Source organism: Xiphophorus couchianus, chromosome 23 (assembly GCF_001444195.1).
Source record: "Xiphophorus couchianus chromosome 23, X_couchianus-1.0, whole genome shotgun sequence".
Lineage (NCBI taxonomy): Eukaryota > Metazoa > Chordata > Actinopteri > Cyprinodontiformes > Poeciliidae > Xiphophorus > Xiphophorus couchianus.
This window is the reverse complement of record NC_040250.1, coordinates 16,784,798-16,804,849: the sequence shown is the minus strand read 5'-3', so window position 1 is coordinate 16,804,849 and position 20,052 is coordinate 16,784,798. Positions and strand designations below refer to the sequence as shown.

The 20,052-nt window shown below is 38.3% G+C and overlaps 1 protein-coding gene across 1 annotated transcript in view; it reads right to left on the bottom strand.

Annotated features, from left to right (window-relative positions):
- The window catches only part of spock1 (SPARC (osteonectin), cwcv and kazal like domains proteoglycan 1), a 118,090-nt gene extending 99,349 nt beyond the window's left edge, over positions 1–18,741 (bottom strand). The window contains exons 1-2 of the mRNA XM_028009698.1: positions 18,602–18,741; positions 17,998–18,135 (exon numbers count right to left, since the gene is read on the bottom strand). Of these exons, the coding sequence (XP_027865499.1) occupies positions 17,998–18,132 (135 nt within the window). The 5' untranslated portion in view covers positions 18,133–18,135; positions 18,602–18,741. The remainder of the gene's footprint in view (positions 1–17,997; positions 18,136–18,601) is intronic.
- Between the last annotated feature and the right edge of the window lie 1,311 nt (positions 18,742–20,052).

Sequence of the window (20,052 nt, the reverse complement as noted above, 5' to 3'; positions counted from 1 at the left end):
ACCAATGTAATGCAGATCGTCATCAACATCCAGCTAAAAAAAAAACAACATTTTTATCCACTTGAACGTTTTTTGTTTTTTTTTGACATGCAGTTCGGAGCATAGAACAACTCAACACTACACTCAACACCAGATTCACGCCAACACACAGGCTGAAAACAGTGTGGTGCTGACCAGGGTGCTGAAATATAATTCCTTCATTTTAGTTGTAAGTCACATACAGCAGCTGCGAAAACTGGAAGACAAGTTTCTTATCTGCTCCCTTGGAAAAAAAAAGTTAATAATAAAAAATGCCATATTTCCAGTTAAGTTAGCAATACAGCTCTATGAGTAATAGTACATTTCTATTTAATCTGACAAGCACTGGATGAGTTCACATGAAGTGAAAATATTGCTGGTCTGACCAAGATGCATCCAACTGGCTTCAGAAACAAAGTTTTCTTACCATACAACTGCAATGTTTTCGTTCTGTTTCATGTGTGAAATGTGCCTTAAAACAATTTTAGTGAAATCGTTTTTCCTTTCTCATCAACCTGTATCAGATCAAAACATGATGAGTAAATTGCTTTCACTGTTAGAACAAAAGCATATCTGCCATATTGGTTCTCTTAGTTTAGTTTCTTCCCCTTGATGTAGTGGAGATTTTGATGTGGTATTTTCTCAGAGTTCATCAGAAAAACTCTTGTGGACAGAGAATTAGAGAACTTTGTATAAGCAGTTTAACAAGACCAAAGTATTTAGAATATTTCAAACTAAACATATATATTACAAGTAGACAGCAAAAATATTTTTACTCTTGTTAATGCTGAATATTTTACTATTATTGAACATGTCGTGAGAATACAGAAATCAAGACCAAATGCTAATGCCTGGTGGTACTATGTGATTGATTGGCATTCTCTATAAACAGTGAATGTGGTGGAATCAATATTTTATTGTTCTATGTTGATCAAGTTATAGTTTTGCAAAACTCCAAGAAATGATGGCACATACATTTTGGCTGAAACAAGTTAGGGTGTTTTAGGGCTGCATAGCTGAGTTTAAATCCTAGCCAAGGTCTTTCTGTGTGGAGTTTGCATGTTCTCTCTGTGCATGGATTCTTTCTGGGTACACAGATTTCATTCTACAGCCCATAAATGTTCACATAAGCCACTCTAAACTTCCTTTAGACATGAGTGCATATACAGTATGTGTATGGTCATCCTTGTGTAAACATCCTTTGTGACACTGCAAGGGCAAAACAGGTCCAGGAAATTCATGAGTGAATGAGTTGTTTTAAATCAGGGATCTTCAAATCCAGCCTTCAAGAGCTGGAGTCCTACTGAAGGACACAACAGCAGAGTCAAAAGAGGAATGGAGTGGTGGCCAGCAATCCACCACTAACCTGTAATTCACCTCCTCAGCCACTGCTGCCCTATAACTAATCCAAAACCCTTGTGAAAACTTTTTCCAGATTTTTCAAACTGCACCAAAAGGCAGATACTATATACAAGCAAGTGCCCCACATTACTTAATTTCAAATCAGCCTACTTACCACTTCAAGGCTTCAGAAACTTTGTATTCGATGTTCTAAAAAACAGAAATACATATTAATTCATAACTGCTGGAGTGGGACATTTACTGTAAGCATAAGCAGTGAATTTAGCTTTTTTTCCCCCAGGTGCTGATAAAAGCCTTATCACCTATATAAAAGGTACGTGTTGAGATAGCTGTTTTATATGTTGTGTAAAAAATGACTTAAAAAAAAATAACAGGTTGTTTTTTCTGCAGACTACAAAGTGCTTCAGTAAAAAATATGAAAAGGCACTAAAAGCTACAAGCTGTACTTCTACCACATTACAGTGTCACACGGTCCCTCCCATCCATGGCTCTTCCCCTCACTCTGTCTCTCACTCCCCCCCCCCAAGCATTGCATGAGGTGTAACAGCAGAGACCTTGTGAATTATTGAAGCAGACAAGACAATTGTCAAAATCCCATACACACACTTACACACACAAACAGTAACCCTATCTGTGCCCTCGGGGAGGAAAAATGAGATAATGACCAATTCAATCTGACATGGTTTTAGGGGCCATAAACATGATAGCTATAGAAGAGAACAAGAGTACAGTAGAGGAGTGATGGTGACACTGAGGAGGTGTGAAAAAACAGAGACAGTCTGATTTATCCTACATTGTGACACTTGAGTTGGAAAGGCAATTTTAAAATGTGATTGGTGCAGGACTGCCCACTTTGCCAACATGACCTCTCCCATTTTATACTAAAACAGCTTGCCTCCAAAAATATGCAGCCAAACAATGTATTCTCTGACTGACTGCCTTCATTTTAACTAACTAACGGCCATGATTACAGGAAACAAGTTGAGCTAGACAATCAGTCTCGGTGTGGCGCTTGTATATAAATCATAAGACACTGTACAGCTCATTATGCAGCACTGGGAAGAGAAAAATGTTGGTCCAAAGAGTGGTGACAACATACTGGAGGACACGGAAGGAATTAGAACTAGGAAACCTACTTTCCACTCACACAAAGTCTTCATGTCTTATTCTGCAATAGCAAGATCTAGTTCACAAGCAGTCCTGCATTAAGTCAACTAACTATTACAAGTTGGTTGATGCGGTGCTGGTATAACAGAAATAGTTTGCAAACAGCAGAAAATGTACTTAGTCCCAATGAACAAATAATTGGACAGAGCTCTGTGACCTTATGACTTAATGTCCTGCACTGCCAAGTGTTGGGTTCACAGTCAAACAGCATTCATAGCAATGTGGGACAGAGCACAATACAGAAACCATGCTTATTTTTTGATTGTGCAAATTAGAGCTGAAACGATTCCTCGAATGATTCGAGTACCTCGATTATCGAAGAAACTTTATCTGCCTCGAAGCTTTGTCACATTATGTTTCCTTATGTAACGCATCGTGTTCCAGCCGGATTATTATTTGTGGTGGGCAGCACTTTTACTTCCACCTATGAGTTGTTGTGTAGTGCTAGCAGCATGGTGTTGCATTGTGTGGCGTTTTGTTAGGGTTTGGGGGACAAATAAGGATTGTTAAACTTTGCGGTGCGATGGTTGGACTATGACAGCTTTTCTGGCGTCGGAATCGGGTCGTCACGGATCTGGAGCAAACAGTAGGAATGGCGGAAAGAGAGAGAGATCCGATTCCACGGATAATCGTAAAAATATTCTGTAGAGTACTCAATTACTAAAATATTATTTTACAGTAGTCCTAGTGCAAATTGAAGTTAGTTAAGGATAAACTGCGGCTGCAAGTACATTCCTCACCCTCCCATCCACTTAGCAGGGGCTAAAAGGTCAAGGAGAGAAACCCTGACATCCGTTTCCCCGGTGAACTCCTCCATCTTATTTTGAAGGATTCAAAGGTGTTCCCAGGTCAGGAGTCCTTCCTGCGGGATCCGGGTCTGTCCTTGGGTCACCTCTCAGTGGGACATGCTCAGAAAACCTACGAAGGGATGTATTCTAATCAAATGCGAACAACCTTAACTGACTGCAATTAGAGCAGAGGAGCAGCAACTCTTCGCTGAGCTTCCGTCAGATGAAAGAACTGTATGCCTAATCTCTAAGGCAGAGCCTTGCCACCTTATGGAGGAATCTAATTTCAGCTGAAATTACATACACAGATATTAATAAGTCATTTATCCCCAAGCCTATGCCTCTGCCCAGACAAGAATTTCTTTTTGTAAAACTTAAAACTTTTATACCATTATTGTCCTTCATCCACACAGAAACTGTTTTTTAGAGGACATAAAACTTAGTGAAGTTAGAAATTAGAATGTGTGTCCCGATTGGGCTCAATTTACAGATTAGAAGTACCATTTGAAAAGAACAAGAACATATCTTTAAGCCCTTCCTTTATTAATCCAATATAATATTGTAAGTGGTAATTTACAAAAGAAGACTTCAATCTGTGTGTCATTAATCTATATATTATGTTTTCCTTTATAAATTAATTTATTAAATAAATGGACACTTCAATAGTACTCTTCTTGAATAGGTTTGTAAATTACAATATAATGTACAAGATAGTTTGGTAAGTAAATGAGACAGGATGTTGAATTTCTGAATGAATAGAATATGAAGTGCTTTTATTTCAATTAGCTGGAAGGACCTGTGTTTGCAATGACGCAAGTTTAACAGCAACACAGCAAAAGGTCTCTGCATGGCTCAGCTGAACTGTCAAAATAAGTTCTCATTGACACATAATTTTCTTCTCGGCCTCATGTCGTCCTTTCCTTCTTGTCACAACAGCCCCAGAACCCCCTCTCTCCATGCAAACTTCTTGTGTGATTGGTCTGAATTTCATGGGTGTGTTTATTTATGTGCTGCTCAACTTCCATGAGTCGGTGTTCTGACTAACTGTGCAAGGCAGGACAGATTGTCAGGCAGCATAGATAGTCAGAACACCGGTTTTTCCGTCAGAGCAGATTTTGTGGAGCAATTGCTCGAGACTGTGAGGAAATATCTACTGAAATATTAAACACTCTCTGCTCGGTTCTGGTTTGCTACACTGGGCAAACGTTTCACAAATGTCTTGCGTTTTTTGTTTTGTTTTAACGTGATAAATAATTTTCTCCTCCAAATTTGTGAACTTGTAATACTCATTCTTCTCTGCTGCTGTAAATCACACACGGGAAAACACCATGACCAAGTGTGACTTGTGAACCGTGAAAGTTCTGTACGAAAATGAACACCCTGAAACCATGTGTGTGTGTCAACAGTTCCTCTTTGGTCCACCTATTCTGGGCCTTTTAGATGTTTAAGACAGGTTATTCTTATTTTGTTTCTGGAATAATACAAAGTCAAAGCATTCTGTGTGAGAGATTTCCATATGGCCATTACTATGAAGATGAAGCTAAGATAAATAGTTTCTTAAATACCAAGTTCAGCCTTTTAGAGGAGAATAAGTAGATGCAAAGAGTCTTCTATCAGAACCTTTTACATAAGAAAAGTGTTATTAATGACCCTAAAGTTCAAAACTTTAAATCTAAGTTTAAGAAGTCTTTGATTTTGAGACTTCTTGGAGACTCAAGATTTGAAACTTGAGTCTAAAACTATTTCTGAAACCTGGCTCTTTCAAGCATTATCTGGTGGACAGCCTCATAACGTATGATGGTTCAACTCTTTCGCCATGACAGACCAGAGACAAACCAACTTTACTCCATCCTCAGATTATGCTGAACTGACTTCCCATGAGTTGCTGAGTAACCTTTAACACTAAGAACATTTGTAAAATAAAACAAATGAAATATTTTTGTTTTGTCCATGTAACAACTTGTGTTTCTTGTTTAGTTTTCTTGTCAATTGTTTCATTCAAATGATTATAAACAAAGTTGATGTTAAAATTCTGGACACAATACTGGAGACAATGAGCCCCTGTGAGCAATTTAAATTGTAATGGACTCATGTTGAGAAAAGCCTTCTCGCCACATCACACTAACACTACCAAGAACTATTACTACTGAGAACTGATGATTTTAAGATATGACATTTCAAAAACAAGTGGATGAATTTGTGGCATAGAAGAAAATGTTTGTAATTTAGCTGCACAATCTTCATGTGGTAAGCAAAGGGGAGAATTGATGGTACTTTAGAATCGTTGTTAAACAAAAACTCTCAAAAGATCGAAAACCATCAAGATGGTTTTGTACTACTCCAGTTCCAAACAAGAACTGGAGTAGTACAAGCTGTGATACACATCAAACAGATATTAAGCACTCAATGAATCAAAGAAAAAAGACGTTATGCTCTGAACAAAGCAATGCTGACACCCTGAAAACAATGCCCTTGATAGGAAACAGACAAATACGAATGTTATGGCTCATCTCTACTCATGGATTCAGCCAATAAAACACATTAGAGGAAGACGAATAACACCCTGATACAGTATACGGAGATGTAGAGGCTGCCAAACCAAGACGGAAAAAACTACACCATCTAATCAAATGCTTGATCCAGCACACAGCAGGGGTGGCAGCTTCATCAATATCAATGACAAAAAAGCACTCACCAAAATCCACAAATGAAAAAAAATATATCAGGACATGAATCATAACATAAGACTAAACCATTCTTAGTCTTACAGAAAAACAAAAAAAACTACGGATGGTTTATACGTGGAATTATGCATAATTTTCTTCATTTGCAGAATATGAAGAGGTGTAAATCAGCTCATTACTTTGATTCATGAACACACACACACCCTCCCCCATAAAAAACAGCATGCAGCTGAAGTGTGAAGAATGAAAATACAGCAGTTTTATAGTCCCACTGCAGTAACAAGGAGATGCCTCCCTATCATTACTATACCATAGATTTTAACCAGAAATGACATGCAGTCAAAAATATGAAGTATGGTGCAAAAATAAAAATAAGATTTTGAAATAAATCACTCTTCACAGCTGAAAATGCAGACTGAATAGCAAATAGATTAAACAAAACAGTATTTACCAATATGATTTTCACGCTTTCAATTTATTTTGTTATTTTACTTTCCTCTTTAATTATCATACCTAAGCTGCTCTTAAATGCCCAGTATACTGCATAATTGGCCTGCAGAGACTGTATTATTCTTTAATGCTTCTTTACTCATCCTTTATATCTAGTCATCATTGTAGCCTGTGAAAGATACTTTATTACTAAAATTACTTAAGTCAATCAGTTGTCTAAAATTGCTGTACAAGTATTGTTTTTCACTGCGATATGAGCATCTACATTTCTTTGCCTAATATTTTTAAAATTCCCACTTCAATATAAATAACATTGATCATGCCCATCACCTTATAATAATGCAAGTTTCGACATACATTGGGGTAAGCAAAAAAAGCATCAGTATACATCAGGGTTCATTCTTCTAAGGATTACAAAATCTTTTGATGCTTTATCTAATAGCTACATTTGACAAACACAGAAATCAGCACAGTAAGACCCTGGTTTAAACAATTATAATGAAATAAGTTCATGTTAATTATCAGTGTTGGTCATTTTCATCTGGCAAATTCAAACAGATTAAAGAAGTGACTACACAAAGGATGAAGGATATAATACGAACCCTGATTCATTATGAATAAAACAGCAGCAATGTGTTTTTATTTGTCTCCCTCTTTATTAATTAGAGCAAGATATCCAAACACAGAACCCACGGTGGCTTCACTGTCTTGCTAAGCAACATATCCGACAGCATCTCTTCAAAAGACTTTGCAGTTTAGCAGGAGAGCTTCACATCAGCACCCAGAAGGCTGACAGAAAGGCGATTCCTCCAGAGCAAGAATAAAACTTGGAGAGGCTGTCATGACAAAATCAAGAGAGAAAACACACACCGACGTGTTGTACTAATGACGGATTGCGCAATTCTCACATCCCTTTGGCCTTGTGACTGTACATCTGCTCATAGTGTTGATGGGCTTCATATTAAATTTCATCTTCCTCTCGCACAGTTCCTGTTTTGCCGTCAGTGACCCTGCTATTTCCTTTCTCTCCGTTGTAAACTCCAACTCGCATGCACACACACTCCCAAATACTCTACCAGACAACCTATTTGTCTCAGTTATAAGGGGCAGCGACCTTTATCTTCCCTGTGTCCAAATTGTCCTCTGCTACCTTTTTGTAACTGGCTTCTCAAATGCAAACAAATTATATTGAAACTCCAGTCTGGGTTACCTCTCCCTGTGCATTTAGAAATCAATCTCTCCAAGACTTTCAGAGTAAATGAAAGCCTGAATGTGTTTATGCATTAATACGCAAAGAAACAAGTCAGCAAGTGAAGAAGTGGATATTTCTACACTGATATTTTTAAAGTGCATTCACTGCTGTAACAATGGATTTTTACATTTTTTCAGTAGAATTTTTGGAAAAAACAAGAAAAATTTAGATCTTGGAGCAAAATATTTCCTCTTGAATTAGAACGACAGGAGAAAAAGGGGAGATGGCACAGGGTTTTAAAAAGAGAGGCGAGCCAAACAGCCATAAATGATGCATGTTTGGTGGGGAGATTCGCTGAAAGGCTTTATACAGGCGTCTGAAAGTTGTGGGGGGTGGGGTTCTCTGAGCCACACCCTGCCCTTCCCCCCTCCCTACTGACTAACAATGACTGAATAACAAAGCCAATCTCTGCACGTAGCACACCAGGGCAAAGACAAAGATACACTGAGGACAGCAATTTATTTTGGATGCACAGGGGGAGGCGTGCTTCCAGGTGTGAATGTGTACACGGCAAGGCCGAAGAGTGCTAAAAAGAACATGCATGCTCAGCAAAACCTTTTTCCTCCATGAATGAAATGAAAAGGTGGGGGTGAGAATGCACAAAACAAGCAACCAGAGCAAGTTGGAAGTAAAAATAAAATGTCAGGTACTTCCACTGCAGAACAACACCTGCTAACACGAATTCCCCTAAATGATCAGTGAGCCAATACTGGTGTTTTGACTGGCAGCTCTGAAGAAGCTGTCATCTCAAAGTGCTGCTGATAAACGATGACAACATTTAATTCCCACTGTGAGAGAGTTGAGACAGGCCGCTCTAATACTCAACACTCACGCTATTATTTGAGCATTTTTTCTACCCGTCACCAGGTTCATCAACTAATGAATTGACAATCTGGTGCTTTGCAGGCATCCCGTGTCCTGCGCAAGTATGATTTAGTGCCTTTCTGTAACCTCGGCAGCACGCAGCAGGGCAAACGGGATTTCAGTCTGAAAACAGCGAAAGTAAGAGAGGGAGGGAAAGGACAGGCAAATCCTTTGAAGACAAAACAAACAATGGATTTAGAAGTGTTAAAACTAATTTTCTACATCTTGACAAAAACAGTGAAGCTGCCAAAATGGTGATGATGACAGTTTGTTTGGGTAAAAGGAGATCAGTGTTTGGACAAATCTTACAAGAAAAACTAACATTCTTTGTTACTTCTGTTAATATAAATTAAATAATAGTGCTATGTCCAACCACTGAGCAATATTTTTGTTGAAAAGACTACACTACAAAAATGCTGTTAAAATATCCACATAAGATGCATACAGAGGCCTAAACATGGTTTAAAAGATGCAAGTAGGGATTTCTCTGTCCAGTTACAAGTATTACATTTCCACACCAATCAATATTTCTTTTTAAATGATTGGTGCCAACGTTACTGACTAAAGTGAACTGTTGCTGGTGGATTACTGTCTTTGAATGAGCTATGTGGCTGCAACTTCTGCTGTCATTTCTTGTTAAATCTGTCTTTTGTGCTTTCCCCTAGGTGTTTGCTGCATACAACAACTTTCACAGTGAAACTGTGCTAGTTGCTGCAGCACCCGATATATCTGTGCTGGCTGAGCAAACGTATCCACAGACAGCTCTCAGTACAGGAGACAGAGCTATGTAGAGTTTCTACATAGCTCTGTAGAAACTATGTAGAAAATGTTACAATGTTTAAAACAAAACAGTAAATTCATGAAGTAGCACGATGTTTTCTGTGAGTTTTGTCTGCAGACAGTGAATTTGAAACATTATTTTACAAGTCAAATCATCAACCAATATCAAAGCAAAAAGTAAATGGCTAAACAACAGAAAGCTATGCAGGTCTTAGGTGATGCATTGTCAAAATTAGTGGTTTTCTTGACCTAGTGAACTTGTGTACGAGAAGCATTTTGAGGCTAAATTGGGACAGTATCTCTCTTATAAGACATATAGAGACAGTTGCATTACATTGAATGATTGATTTAAGTGCGGTACAATGACAAATCGGCCTAAACTAATGTAGAGCATGTAATACTGGTTAAATGTTGTGTATTATTCTCCACTATTTTTTTTAACTAAAAGACAAGAACTGGTCGACATAAAATAGTCATAAAAAGTTGTTCATGGATGTATAGTGTTAGGAGAGCTCCTCCAGGCGAAATGTCCAACTCTTAACCCATTTTCTTCATACTACAAACATAAATTTGTACCAAACAATGGAGGGAAAGTATTTTAATGATAGTACTTCAAAACATTTGTTATTTAATGTACAAACCTCAGAACTTTAATCCTTTATCCTTCATTGTCTTAACTTGCCTTTTAAAAAAACAAATAGTTAAATCAGTGTAGACAGCAGCTACAATTTCTAATCTAAGCTCTAATCAGGAAGGTGTTTATTCTGGTACACTACTGACAAATATTGTTTATGTCACAAAGCTACAGAAATGATATTTGTGACAGAGAAAAGCAAGAGAAAAGTATGTCTGTGTTCAGCGTGCTGGTACTGTGTATGTTACTGCCTTTATTTTATGTAAATCAGCCCGGTTATTCTTATTCTCTGTGGCCTGAACTCTGTCACTAAATTTTGATTGGCTGCTTGAGTTTTCTTTTGTTTATTTTTGCCATTTCTTCCCCACTGCTCCAGCTGTACTGTGCATATCCAGATATTTTCTCTCCTGACCAGAACACTTTGATGCAGCCAAACAGCACAGAGAAGCTGCAGGCTCACAACAAAGTTGACCCTGTCTGAAACAGAAGCGCAGATGAAGTCAGCGTCGCATACAAATGTGACTGTATTCTCCGCAGCTATTCTGTATTAACATAAAAGCGCCTGGAAAATTAAAATGGGAACTATAGCCTGAGCAAAATGACATATTGTTTTCATAAACAAGAACGGGAGATTAGGCAAATGTGGAACAAAGGTGCACAATCAAATCTGCAGGGTAAGAAACAGATTCTATTTTGTAAATAGAAGAAAAGATTAGGGATGTTTGTAGCTTACTGAAACAGTTTTGTTTTAGCTTTAACTTACAGCTAAACAACTGTTATATTTTTTGTTAGCTCAGCAAAAAGCTAAAAAAATAAAAAGAACTGTACCAAGTCTTCTCTATGAATCAGAAATATGCTGCTTTAAAAGAGATAGTTTAAATATAAAGTTTCCAATAATAATAATAATAATAAAACCAGTTAATCCTTATAAAAAATCCCTTTAGAAAAGGCATTTCAGAATGTTACAACTTGCTGAGACGACTCTTCTGATTCTTCTATTTCTGAACAAAATGCATAGAAAGCAGACCTTTAGAAAAATTTGTCTTTGGGACATTGGAGAACAACACATAAACCAGATTAGTCAAAAACAGGTAATACAATCCCTAAGCTACTACAACATAATGGTAGATGAGAGTAGACATTAACTCAGAAAAGTGAAACAAATTCAATTAAGACATTAAAGAAATCTACAACAAATGTGTGGTATATGAGGGCACTCTTTCATTATTTTTGGTAATATGGACTATCCATACAGGAGGTTCTTCTAATTAGACTGGAACTTGATCGCAGGGTCTTCTTGCTAGGTCTTTACTCAAAGTGAAACCAAATTAAAAAAGCAAATAGGAAAATTGCACTTACCTGGAAATTTATGGATAAACCCTGGATCACGGGATGGTTTGAGGAACGAACTTCTTGCTTATCCCTGAAAAAAATCTCTGCTATTCTCAAAATCAGACACGATCTATTCCAGAAAGTTTGGGGTTGTTTCATAATCCACATGAAGGACAATGATTATTCAGTGAGTGATGCGACTGAAGAGTTGTTGGTGTACCCAGCTAGTTTCCTTTCTCACTGACTTTGTGACTTGATTATTTGTACACTCTTATCTTTGTTTTTCTGTAATGTGTAATGCATGACTCCTGTTCCAATATTGTAGGTACCTGCACATTTGGACTATTTTTGTTCTGATATTCTCCCCCCAACCCCATTTATGAAAAACTCAGATATATTTCTGAAAAAAAAAAGAAAACTGGTTTGCTGATGAGACAATTTAAAAACATCTACTAAAAACTTTCCTGGACTAAATTTAGACAAGATAAAAATAGTTTATTCAGAGTGCATCCCAACCCTCCTCCTACACTTCATAGTCCAGTGATTAGTACTCGACAAAAGGATTAATCAAACCCTACTTTTCTTAACTGAACTCTGACTCCAAGTCTTGGACAGGCTCCTCTGCCTGAGCATGGACACTCATGCATAATGCAAGAAGTAGCAAATGGTTTATCAGTGGGGATGCCGAGTGAAACATGGCAGGCAGGGGGAGAGCAGCAAAGAGGAGGAGTCACAGAAGGAGGTGCTGGGAAAAAAAGGGAGAGAGACAAAGAGGGCATGGCTGAGGGACCACAGGGTCACAGCAAGAAAAAGACCAGGAGCATAACGGTGGAATATGCACAAAAATACTGAGTTTATGACTTAAATAAAAAATAAATAAAATAAAGTGTAATGAAGGAAGGCAGTTTACAGGAAAAAAGAAATCTAAACTGTGATTTACATGTTAGAGATAATATAAGATAAAATAGTGGTGAACTTTTCTGTGACATTTGTTATACCTTTAGTATCCTGCATAGCATAAAAGTAATTATTCCTAATACACCAACCAAGCCATAAACTTACTGTAATATGCAATTTTTTCAACTCTTATTCAGCAAAGCACAATCCTCTTTTTAACACCGAGAAGACAACACAAAAACCTAAAACACCTAAAAGTTGCACCACAGAAATATGTTTTGTTGACGTTGGAAAGACGGTGACAGCGCCAAATTATTATTTATGTCTTCCCTTACTAGTCATATTCTTTTTATAAATGCCCAAAGAAGTAAAGAAAACAACATTTTCACTTAAAATATTCACATCTTCTCAAGATGTGTGTGCAATCACTTCTACAATGCTCTATAGAAACTACATAAAATAACAAAAGAAAGCCGAATTATCAGTAGTGATTATTTATATTGCAGTTGTCAGCTAAAACTACACAATCATGACAGATCCTATCACACACCTGTCACATAGTGTAATGGAAGATTATCAGTTATGATTGATGAAGAACAAAATCACAAATTTCTCATGAGTGCTAATTTTCATTTGGGGCATATGGGAATACAAAGTGAGCTTGTGAGTACGTCATGTCACAATCACTCTTCTTCAGCATTTGTTTGTTACTTGGTCAACAAATTTCCCAGCTTGTAAGCTGAGGTCAACTTTTATTGGCATTGATTTATGCCCCAATTCCCATCTATAATTCAGTATACGTATGTTAGGAGAGTGGATGGGTAGATCAAAACTACTTAATCTATGCAGAAGACAATATGATTACATCCTACCTTTGTGTAAAGCTGAATGGGTTTCATATGCACACATTTTCAGACATTCATCATGGGCATGAATCAAATAAATTTTAGGAATTTTAGTACCTGTTTTGACCAGCTATTTTTCATCAGAAAAATTATATAAATACAATTTTGATTATTTTTAAAATATCAGAACAAAAATTACAAGTTATAATTTAACTTTCCATCCAGTGGTAAATCCAAACTAGACATATATGTATACATAGCTTCTATCCATTTTTCTTTAACCATTTACACACCAGGTCCCCATAAACCCTAGAAGGCCTAAATGTGAATAGCTGTCAATGCACAAGAGGCAGGGTTCGCCCTGGACAGGTCGCCAGTTCATCACAGGGCAAGAAAGAAACACTTAAACTCTGATGTAGTGGCTTAACATAAAATGCCTGTTTCTGGACTGTGAGAGGAAGGTTTAATACAAGAAGCGAAACCAGGAATGTACCTGGAAGAACAAGAAAATTCCATGCAGAAAAACCCTGAAGCCTTGATCCAAGGACTTGATTATAGCTGCAACCGCGCTAACAACTGTAACAATGTACAGTATTACAGAAAACATCCAAGAAGATTTAGACACCCAGTATTTTATAACAATTTATGAACATCTGCTGATTACTGTTTAAACAGCTGTACATAACATTTATTCAAATGTGGAATCACTTCAAGATATGATATAATTCCTAACCTGTCACCATAAAATAACAGCAAATTGTATGAGATATTTAGGAAAGGGGAGCTGGAGATGAACTGGACATTGCTGAATTACAAGGGTTTATGTTTAGATTAAATGATATTTTGAGTCGCCAAACTAAAAGGATGTTGACCAAGGGAGAAGTGTCTGGATAAATGTTTTATGGTCAAACAAATGTTGAGCTAGTTGGTCACATTTATAAAGAATTGTGTTTGGAGGCATCATGGTAAGGCTTCTTTAGCTTTCTTGTACAACAAATGGTTCTGTAATAAAATCACTCAGATATGGCACTCTACATACACTGTGAATATAAGTTCATAAACCTCTAATGAGGTCTAAAATCTCTCTCTAGCTTGGACATTTTCAAAAATGAATCTAGCCTGGGTTGGAACTCACAGGGTTCATATAAAGGATATACCACAGAGGGAAAGGATAAAACAATACAGTGCTTCTTATTAGTTTTGGTTTCAAGCATCACTGCTACTGAAGGAACTAATCTTGGTTGAAGTTAAGTAAACTGTTCTGTCTCTGTGCACTTGAGCACATCCTGTCCACTGTTAATCAGCACCAGTTCCACTGGGTTTTTGCATTAAATCGCCCAACCAGCTGGTCACACAGACCGTCCACATCCTTCAGCTATGATGCCAGCAAACCCTGACTTGATTCAAGTCAGGATAACACTGCGACTACCTCTCTTGGCAGCTGAGAGGCAGAACAGCAGCGGGGTGACTTCAGACCCAAATGTCATGCCAATCCTTTCAGGAAGAACAAAATGGCAAAAAGGAGTCCAAGTCCCAGGTGTTTTATATTAAAAAAAGGATTTCATACTGAGCTGCACAGTGGTGCAAGTGGTAGCATTGTGCATGTGCCCATGCATGCATGGCTTCTTTGCCATAATCCAAAAATATGACTGTTAGGTTAATTGGATTTTCTAAATTGCCCCTATGTGCAAGTATGGTTGTTTGTCTTGTAAGTCTCTGTGTTGCCCTGCAATATGTTGCCAACCTGTCTACCTTCCTTCGCAGATATGGACACTGGAGATAGGCACTATGCGTGACCCTGCATGGACAAGCAGGTATAGACAAAACATGAATCGACTTTCGAATAATTAAAAATATATATATTAATTTGGTGGTGGCAGTATCATCATGTTGTGTGGTTTTATTGCCAGAGGTGGTGGTGCATTGCACAGAAATGAAGTGAAAATAAAGAACGCCTACTTCAAATTTTTTTAACTAAATCATCAGCTACAGGGTGAAACAGAGATTTAAAAAAAACTGTCTTGAAAATCTGAACCTGGGTATATTTATGTACAGTTTATTCAATTAAGTCTAACAGTTCAGTTTCATTTTGCAGAACTTCTACTGACTTGTACAGATGCATGTAGAAGTATTTAGTTTGTTTTTTACCAACACTCAAATTTACAGCAATCCCTCACCACATAACCGATTTCTAAACAGTGCCATGGTTTAATGCTGTTGTACTTTGAGGCACATTCGTGCAAATTTAATTTGGGTGACAAAGAAGAGAGAAATGAGCAGCTAAGTATGGAGGTGGAAAGGAGCCACAGCAGAGCGAGCCACAGCCACTGTTGCAGGAGACAAATTGCAAACAGCAGGTTCCTTCATGCGATAGGTCAGACAACACACACTCGGACACAAACACACATAATCACCACAGCAGCTCCTGCATCTGTACGGCAGCAGAGCCTGAAAAATTCAACATAAATGCCACCCCAATCTATTGCCATTCCTTTCCCCTTCCATTCCTGCTGACTCCCCTCTACTGTCTCCCATCCCCCACTGACAGTTTGCCATTAACAAGTTTCATTTGCACAGGAGACCATAGAGCAGCATTAAGAGAAAGCAGTGGAGAAGCACACACACCAGGTAGTCGAGCTCTGGCTGTCATGAACATCTTTCACATCACAGGTCCTGTGCTGGACCAAGATGGCCACCTCTAATAAGGCCAAAGTTACCCCTAAGACTGCTGAAATGTCTGGGGAACATGTTTGCAGGGAGACAAGGACATCATAGAGTTGAGAGCGTGGAATCACTTCTGTAGCTGTCAGCAGTGAAATAACTTGAGACTGGGCAGGTTTAGTACTGAAGATACTCTCTGAAAAAGGTTCAGAAGAGATTTGGAGGTAAATTTTTCTTACTCCAGCTAGTCAGAGGAGAATCTTGTCCCAATTCTTCAAAGACACAAGTAAAAGCTCTGAGTGCTAGGATTTGTTCTCTGTTTATAAATTATTTAATGTAGTCTAAAAAGCACCCAAGACATGTTGGTCCTCAAGGATTTGGCCGAGTTGGAGATCATGCACTATCCAGGGAAAACAGTATCACATCAAGATAATTTAACAGAAACAATATTCCTTGGAATATTTCAAATCCAATCCTACTTCAAAAAAATGGCAGCCAAGTCTGGTTTTCGTTAATAAAATGTTTTCTGTCTAAGGAAACCCAATTGATTGCAGCAGTCCTTCTTCCTGAATGAGCATGTGGTGAAAGTGGAATAAAACTTTTTTTTAACAGCATCTAGGATGGTATGGGGTGGTTGTGTTATGTTTAATTTGCACATTTACAGGATACAGATAATTTGTTACCTCTGAGAAAAAGACTTTCTACATAATTTAAAGCACTTCATCTGATAGAAATCTGATCTGTGCAGTGCATCTGTGCTTGTACAGCACACAAATCCAATGATGCAACATCGTAGAACCAGCTAGAAAAAACACATTCTGCACTATGAATTCTAGCAGACTAAACCAGTTATCCACTAAACAAACAATTGCAAGAAGGAAAGTACATCTATTGATCAGAGCTCTCTCTTCCAAACAACACAGTAAAATTTTGCCTTTTTAAAAAGAAAACAGGGGAAATATGTGCTGATTCCAATTTGTCCTTGAGTTTCCTGAAGAATACAGCTTTTTAAATTCAACTTCTACTTTGCTGAATGTTTAAAAAAAGTAAATCACCCCATGTTCACCTTTTATCACTAAAAACACTAACTTGACTTAACAGATCTAGAATGTGCTGCATTGGAGTGATACACATATCCCATGTTTGACAGGATAACTGTTCATTACTGACTCTTAATCTTGCCTGGCAGAAACTCATTACTGAATGAACACGATGGCAGTTTTTCATAGACCATATAGCGAACAGAACAACCATGTTCAAAGCGGCGCTCTGCTCAAATGAGAGCATACAAACTTTTTGGCACACATGCAAAATATGTGTAGAGAAAAACAAAACTGCTCATCACACTAACCACACCATCTCCATGGTGACACAAAGTTGGCAGCATCAGGATGGCGCTAAATATTGGGCAATTATGGAAGAAAGCCCTTTAGAGCAAGAGATAAATTGCTCTAACAGCTGAACCATGACATTAAGCATACAACCAGAGCTAAATTGGTTTATATTAAAATATATCCAGGTGTTCAAATGGAACAATCAAAGTCTACACATACATTTATTGTACATTTGTGGCAAGAAAATTCATCTTCATCTCCATCCCATATGATAGAGGTTGAGTTACACTGCAAAGAATAACCAAAACTGTAGTTTTCTGAAAGAGCAAAGATGCGAGAGTTTCAAAGTATGCACAACTTTGTAATGGCCTGTCGCATCAAACCCCAGAACAAAACACAAAAGTTTGTGTCTTTAACCACAATATATTTTTAAGGAAACAAAGAAACATTTAAAAGGGGATGAATATGTTTGAAAGGTTTTCTACTTATTGTAAAATCCGTCAGTGTTTGTAAGTTAATGTTCTGCATGAGCCAGAGAAAGAATAACCGGATAACATGTCAGAATGCCAATACTGATGATGAAAATCCGGCAGCAGGGAAACAACTCAGTCATTCAGAGCCGTAGATAATCATTCCGCCATGTGCAGCCGAGTAATGCTGTTTGTCCAAAAGTCTGACTGGCTTTCAAGCAGGGTTCCAACCTGCTGAGTTTCTACAAGGTGGATTACGTCTGCTGGCAAGAGCTCAAGTACTCACTGGGTGTATCAAGGGCGACGTGTGCACGCACGCACACACACACACACACACACGCACGCAGATCCACGCATTAACGATAAACCCACACGCGCACATTTACGCACAATGGATTTAACTATATGCTCATTTTGGGGGAACAAGTTCGTTATGTTGTTTCTTGCAGCGCAACTCACATCTCTGAATCTGTTCCAGGATCGATCCTTGTTGTACTGAGCCACGGTGCCCGGCCATTTCTCGTGACTGATAGCGTGGACCACGGTCTCTGTGCTCAGCAAGAGAGCCACGGCAGGTAGCAGAAAGAAGAGCATCTTCTGTAAGCAGAGAGAGAAAGGAGGCTGACAGGGAAAAGCTCATGCGGAGGTTGCTGCAAAGTGTAGGCTATGGAGAGAAAAGTCTGATAAAGCACTTCAGAAGATAAAGAAATGTTACCGGGAGGCTCATGGAGAATTCCACATGCAATAATTAAAAAACTTCGCAGGAAAAAATAACCACTGTTAATATTTGGGAGTAGTGTCATAAATGCTCAAACTGCTTATCCTTTGTCTAATCGGATTATAAACACAGAGTTGTCACCGCGACAGATGGGGCAAACAATTACCCCCCAGCGTCCACCACCCCCTTCTTTATTAAGCAATTAACGGCGTTAACATAATTACCACCCCCTCGCAGCTTTGTCCATGGCTTTTTTCTGCTTTCTCCATTAGTCTCAAACTGTTACATTTAATTTCACGTTTTTGATCAACTCTGTCAGGTTCCAACAGCAAATTATTTGCCTACCCGAGATAGTTATTCGGTGTCCGATCTGAAATGAAAATAAGTCCAAGGCGGCAGCGGGAACTCCTCCTGTAGCGCCCGGCTGCTTGTGGGACTGACTGAGCTAGAAAAAAAAAGGAGCGAAGCAGGGAGGACAACAGTGGGGACCGGGAGCTTTCTCCTCCTCCTCGGCCATCAGACACCGCCCCCTTTTCTCTTCCTCTCTCTTTCTCTCTCTCTCTCCTCAGCCCTCACCGTGTCATTGATTTTCCGCTGGGGGATCTTTTCTACGCTCACACCAAAGCGAAGGCTGAATTTTGGAGTCATGTCAAAGCACTGTTCTGCGTGTGCAAACACCAACACCGGGTTAGTTACGCGCATCTGCTGTACAATCTCACCTCGTGTGCTGTGCCATAATGTACATAAAACAAAAATAAGAGCTTTATTTGTACTGGTGCTCATGGAGGATGGATTTATCTGATAAGAGCACATTTTAGAAACAGGGCAAAGAACGCTGTTCAAAAAGCTCATATTTTTAGGTGGCCTCCAGTTATATATAGGCCAAATTACTGGGGCTCCATTGTGAAAGGCAAATTCTTTCATATTTAATCAGTGCTCATCACCCACTTTAGTTTTCTTTCATTTTTGCACATTTATAGTGAAGTTATTGCTCTAATGCTTGTGTCAATGTTTGGGGCAAATAAGAATAATGGAAGCCACTTCTCTGTACTATATCTGTTCTGTTCTATTGATTTGTTTTGGGGGCAGGGGAGCAGTAACTCAGTGCAGTTCTATTTCCCCAAGTCTCACATGAAAGGTTTTTCTGTTTTAGCAGTTTTGACTGCTGTCACTATTTTCTTTGATGAAGCTTGAGAAGTGCCAGCTGCTATGGATGAATGTGGTTGATATCAGATACAGGAAGAAAACAATTTTTAAAGTTTTTTTTATTTTTTAAATGTAATTTTCAATTAAAAATACATTTTCAACTATGTGTGGTTTATAATTTCCTCTTCTCACCATTTTGATAGGTGGTATTTTTATGTAAGGGCTCTGTATTTTATCTTAAGTTGTGTTTTTCTATCCATCTGCTTCCGTCATATTGTACTAATCTTGTTTCTACGTTACCAATCACACCAAATCTGAACATAAACAGCTATTGTTTCTGTCTGGATTTGCCACATTTGGCTTCTTCTGGGGCAGAATTATGATGCACATCTCACATAAATCACCTAAAAGTCAAATAAAATTCAACATAACTGTTCAAACTGCAGATTCTTTGAGAACAATCAGATAGCTGTCCTATTCAGTACCACATATGGACATGGCAAAATTCTGATTTTCTTGGAAGGGGGGCCAGCATGTCTGTATTGGGCCATCCAGACAGCCATCAAAAGTTGAATATCTGTCACATGTAGGCATTCGCCTGTTGCTTAATGTTGCCTAAGGCATAAAACTGAAAGTGTCATATTTCTTAA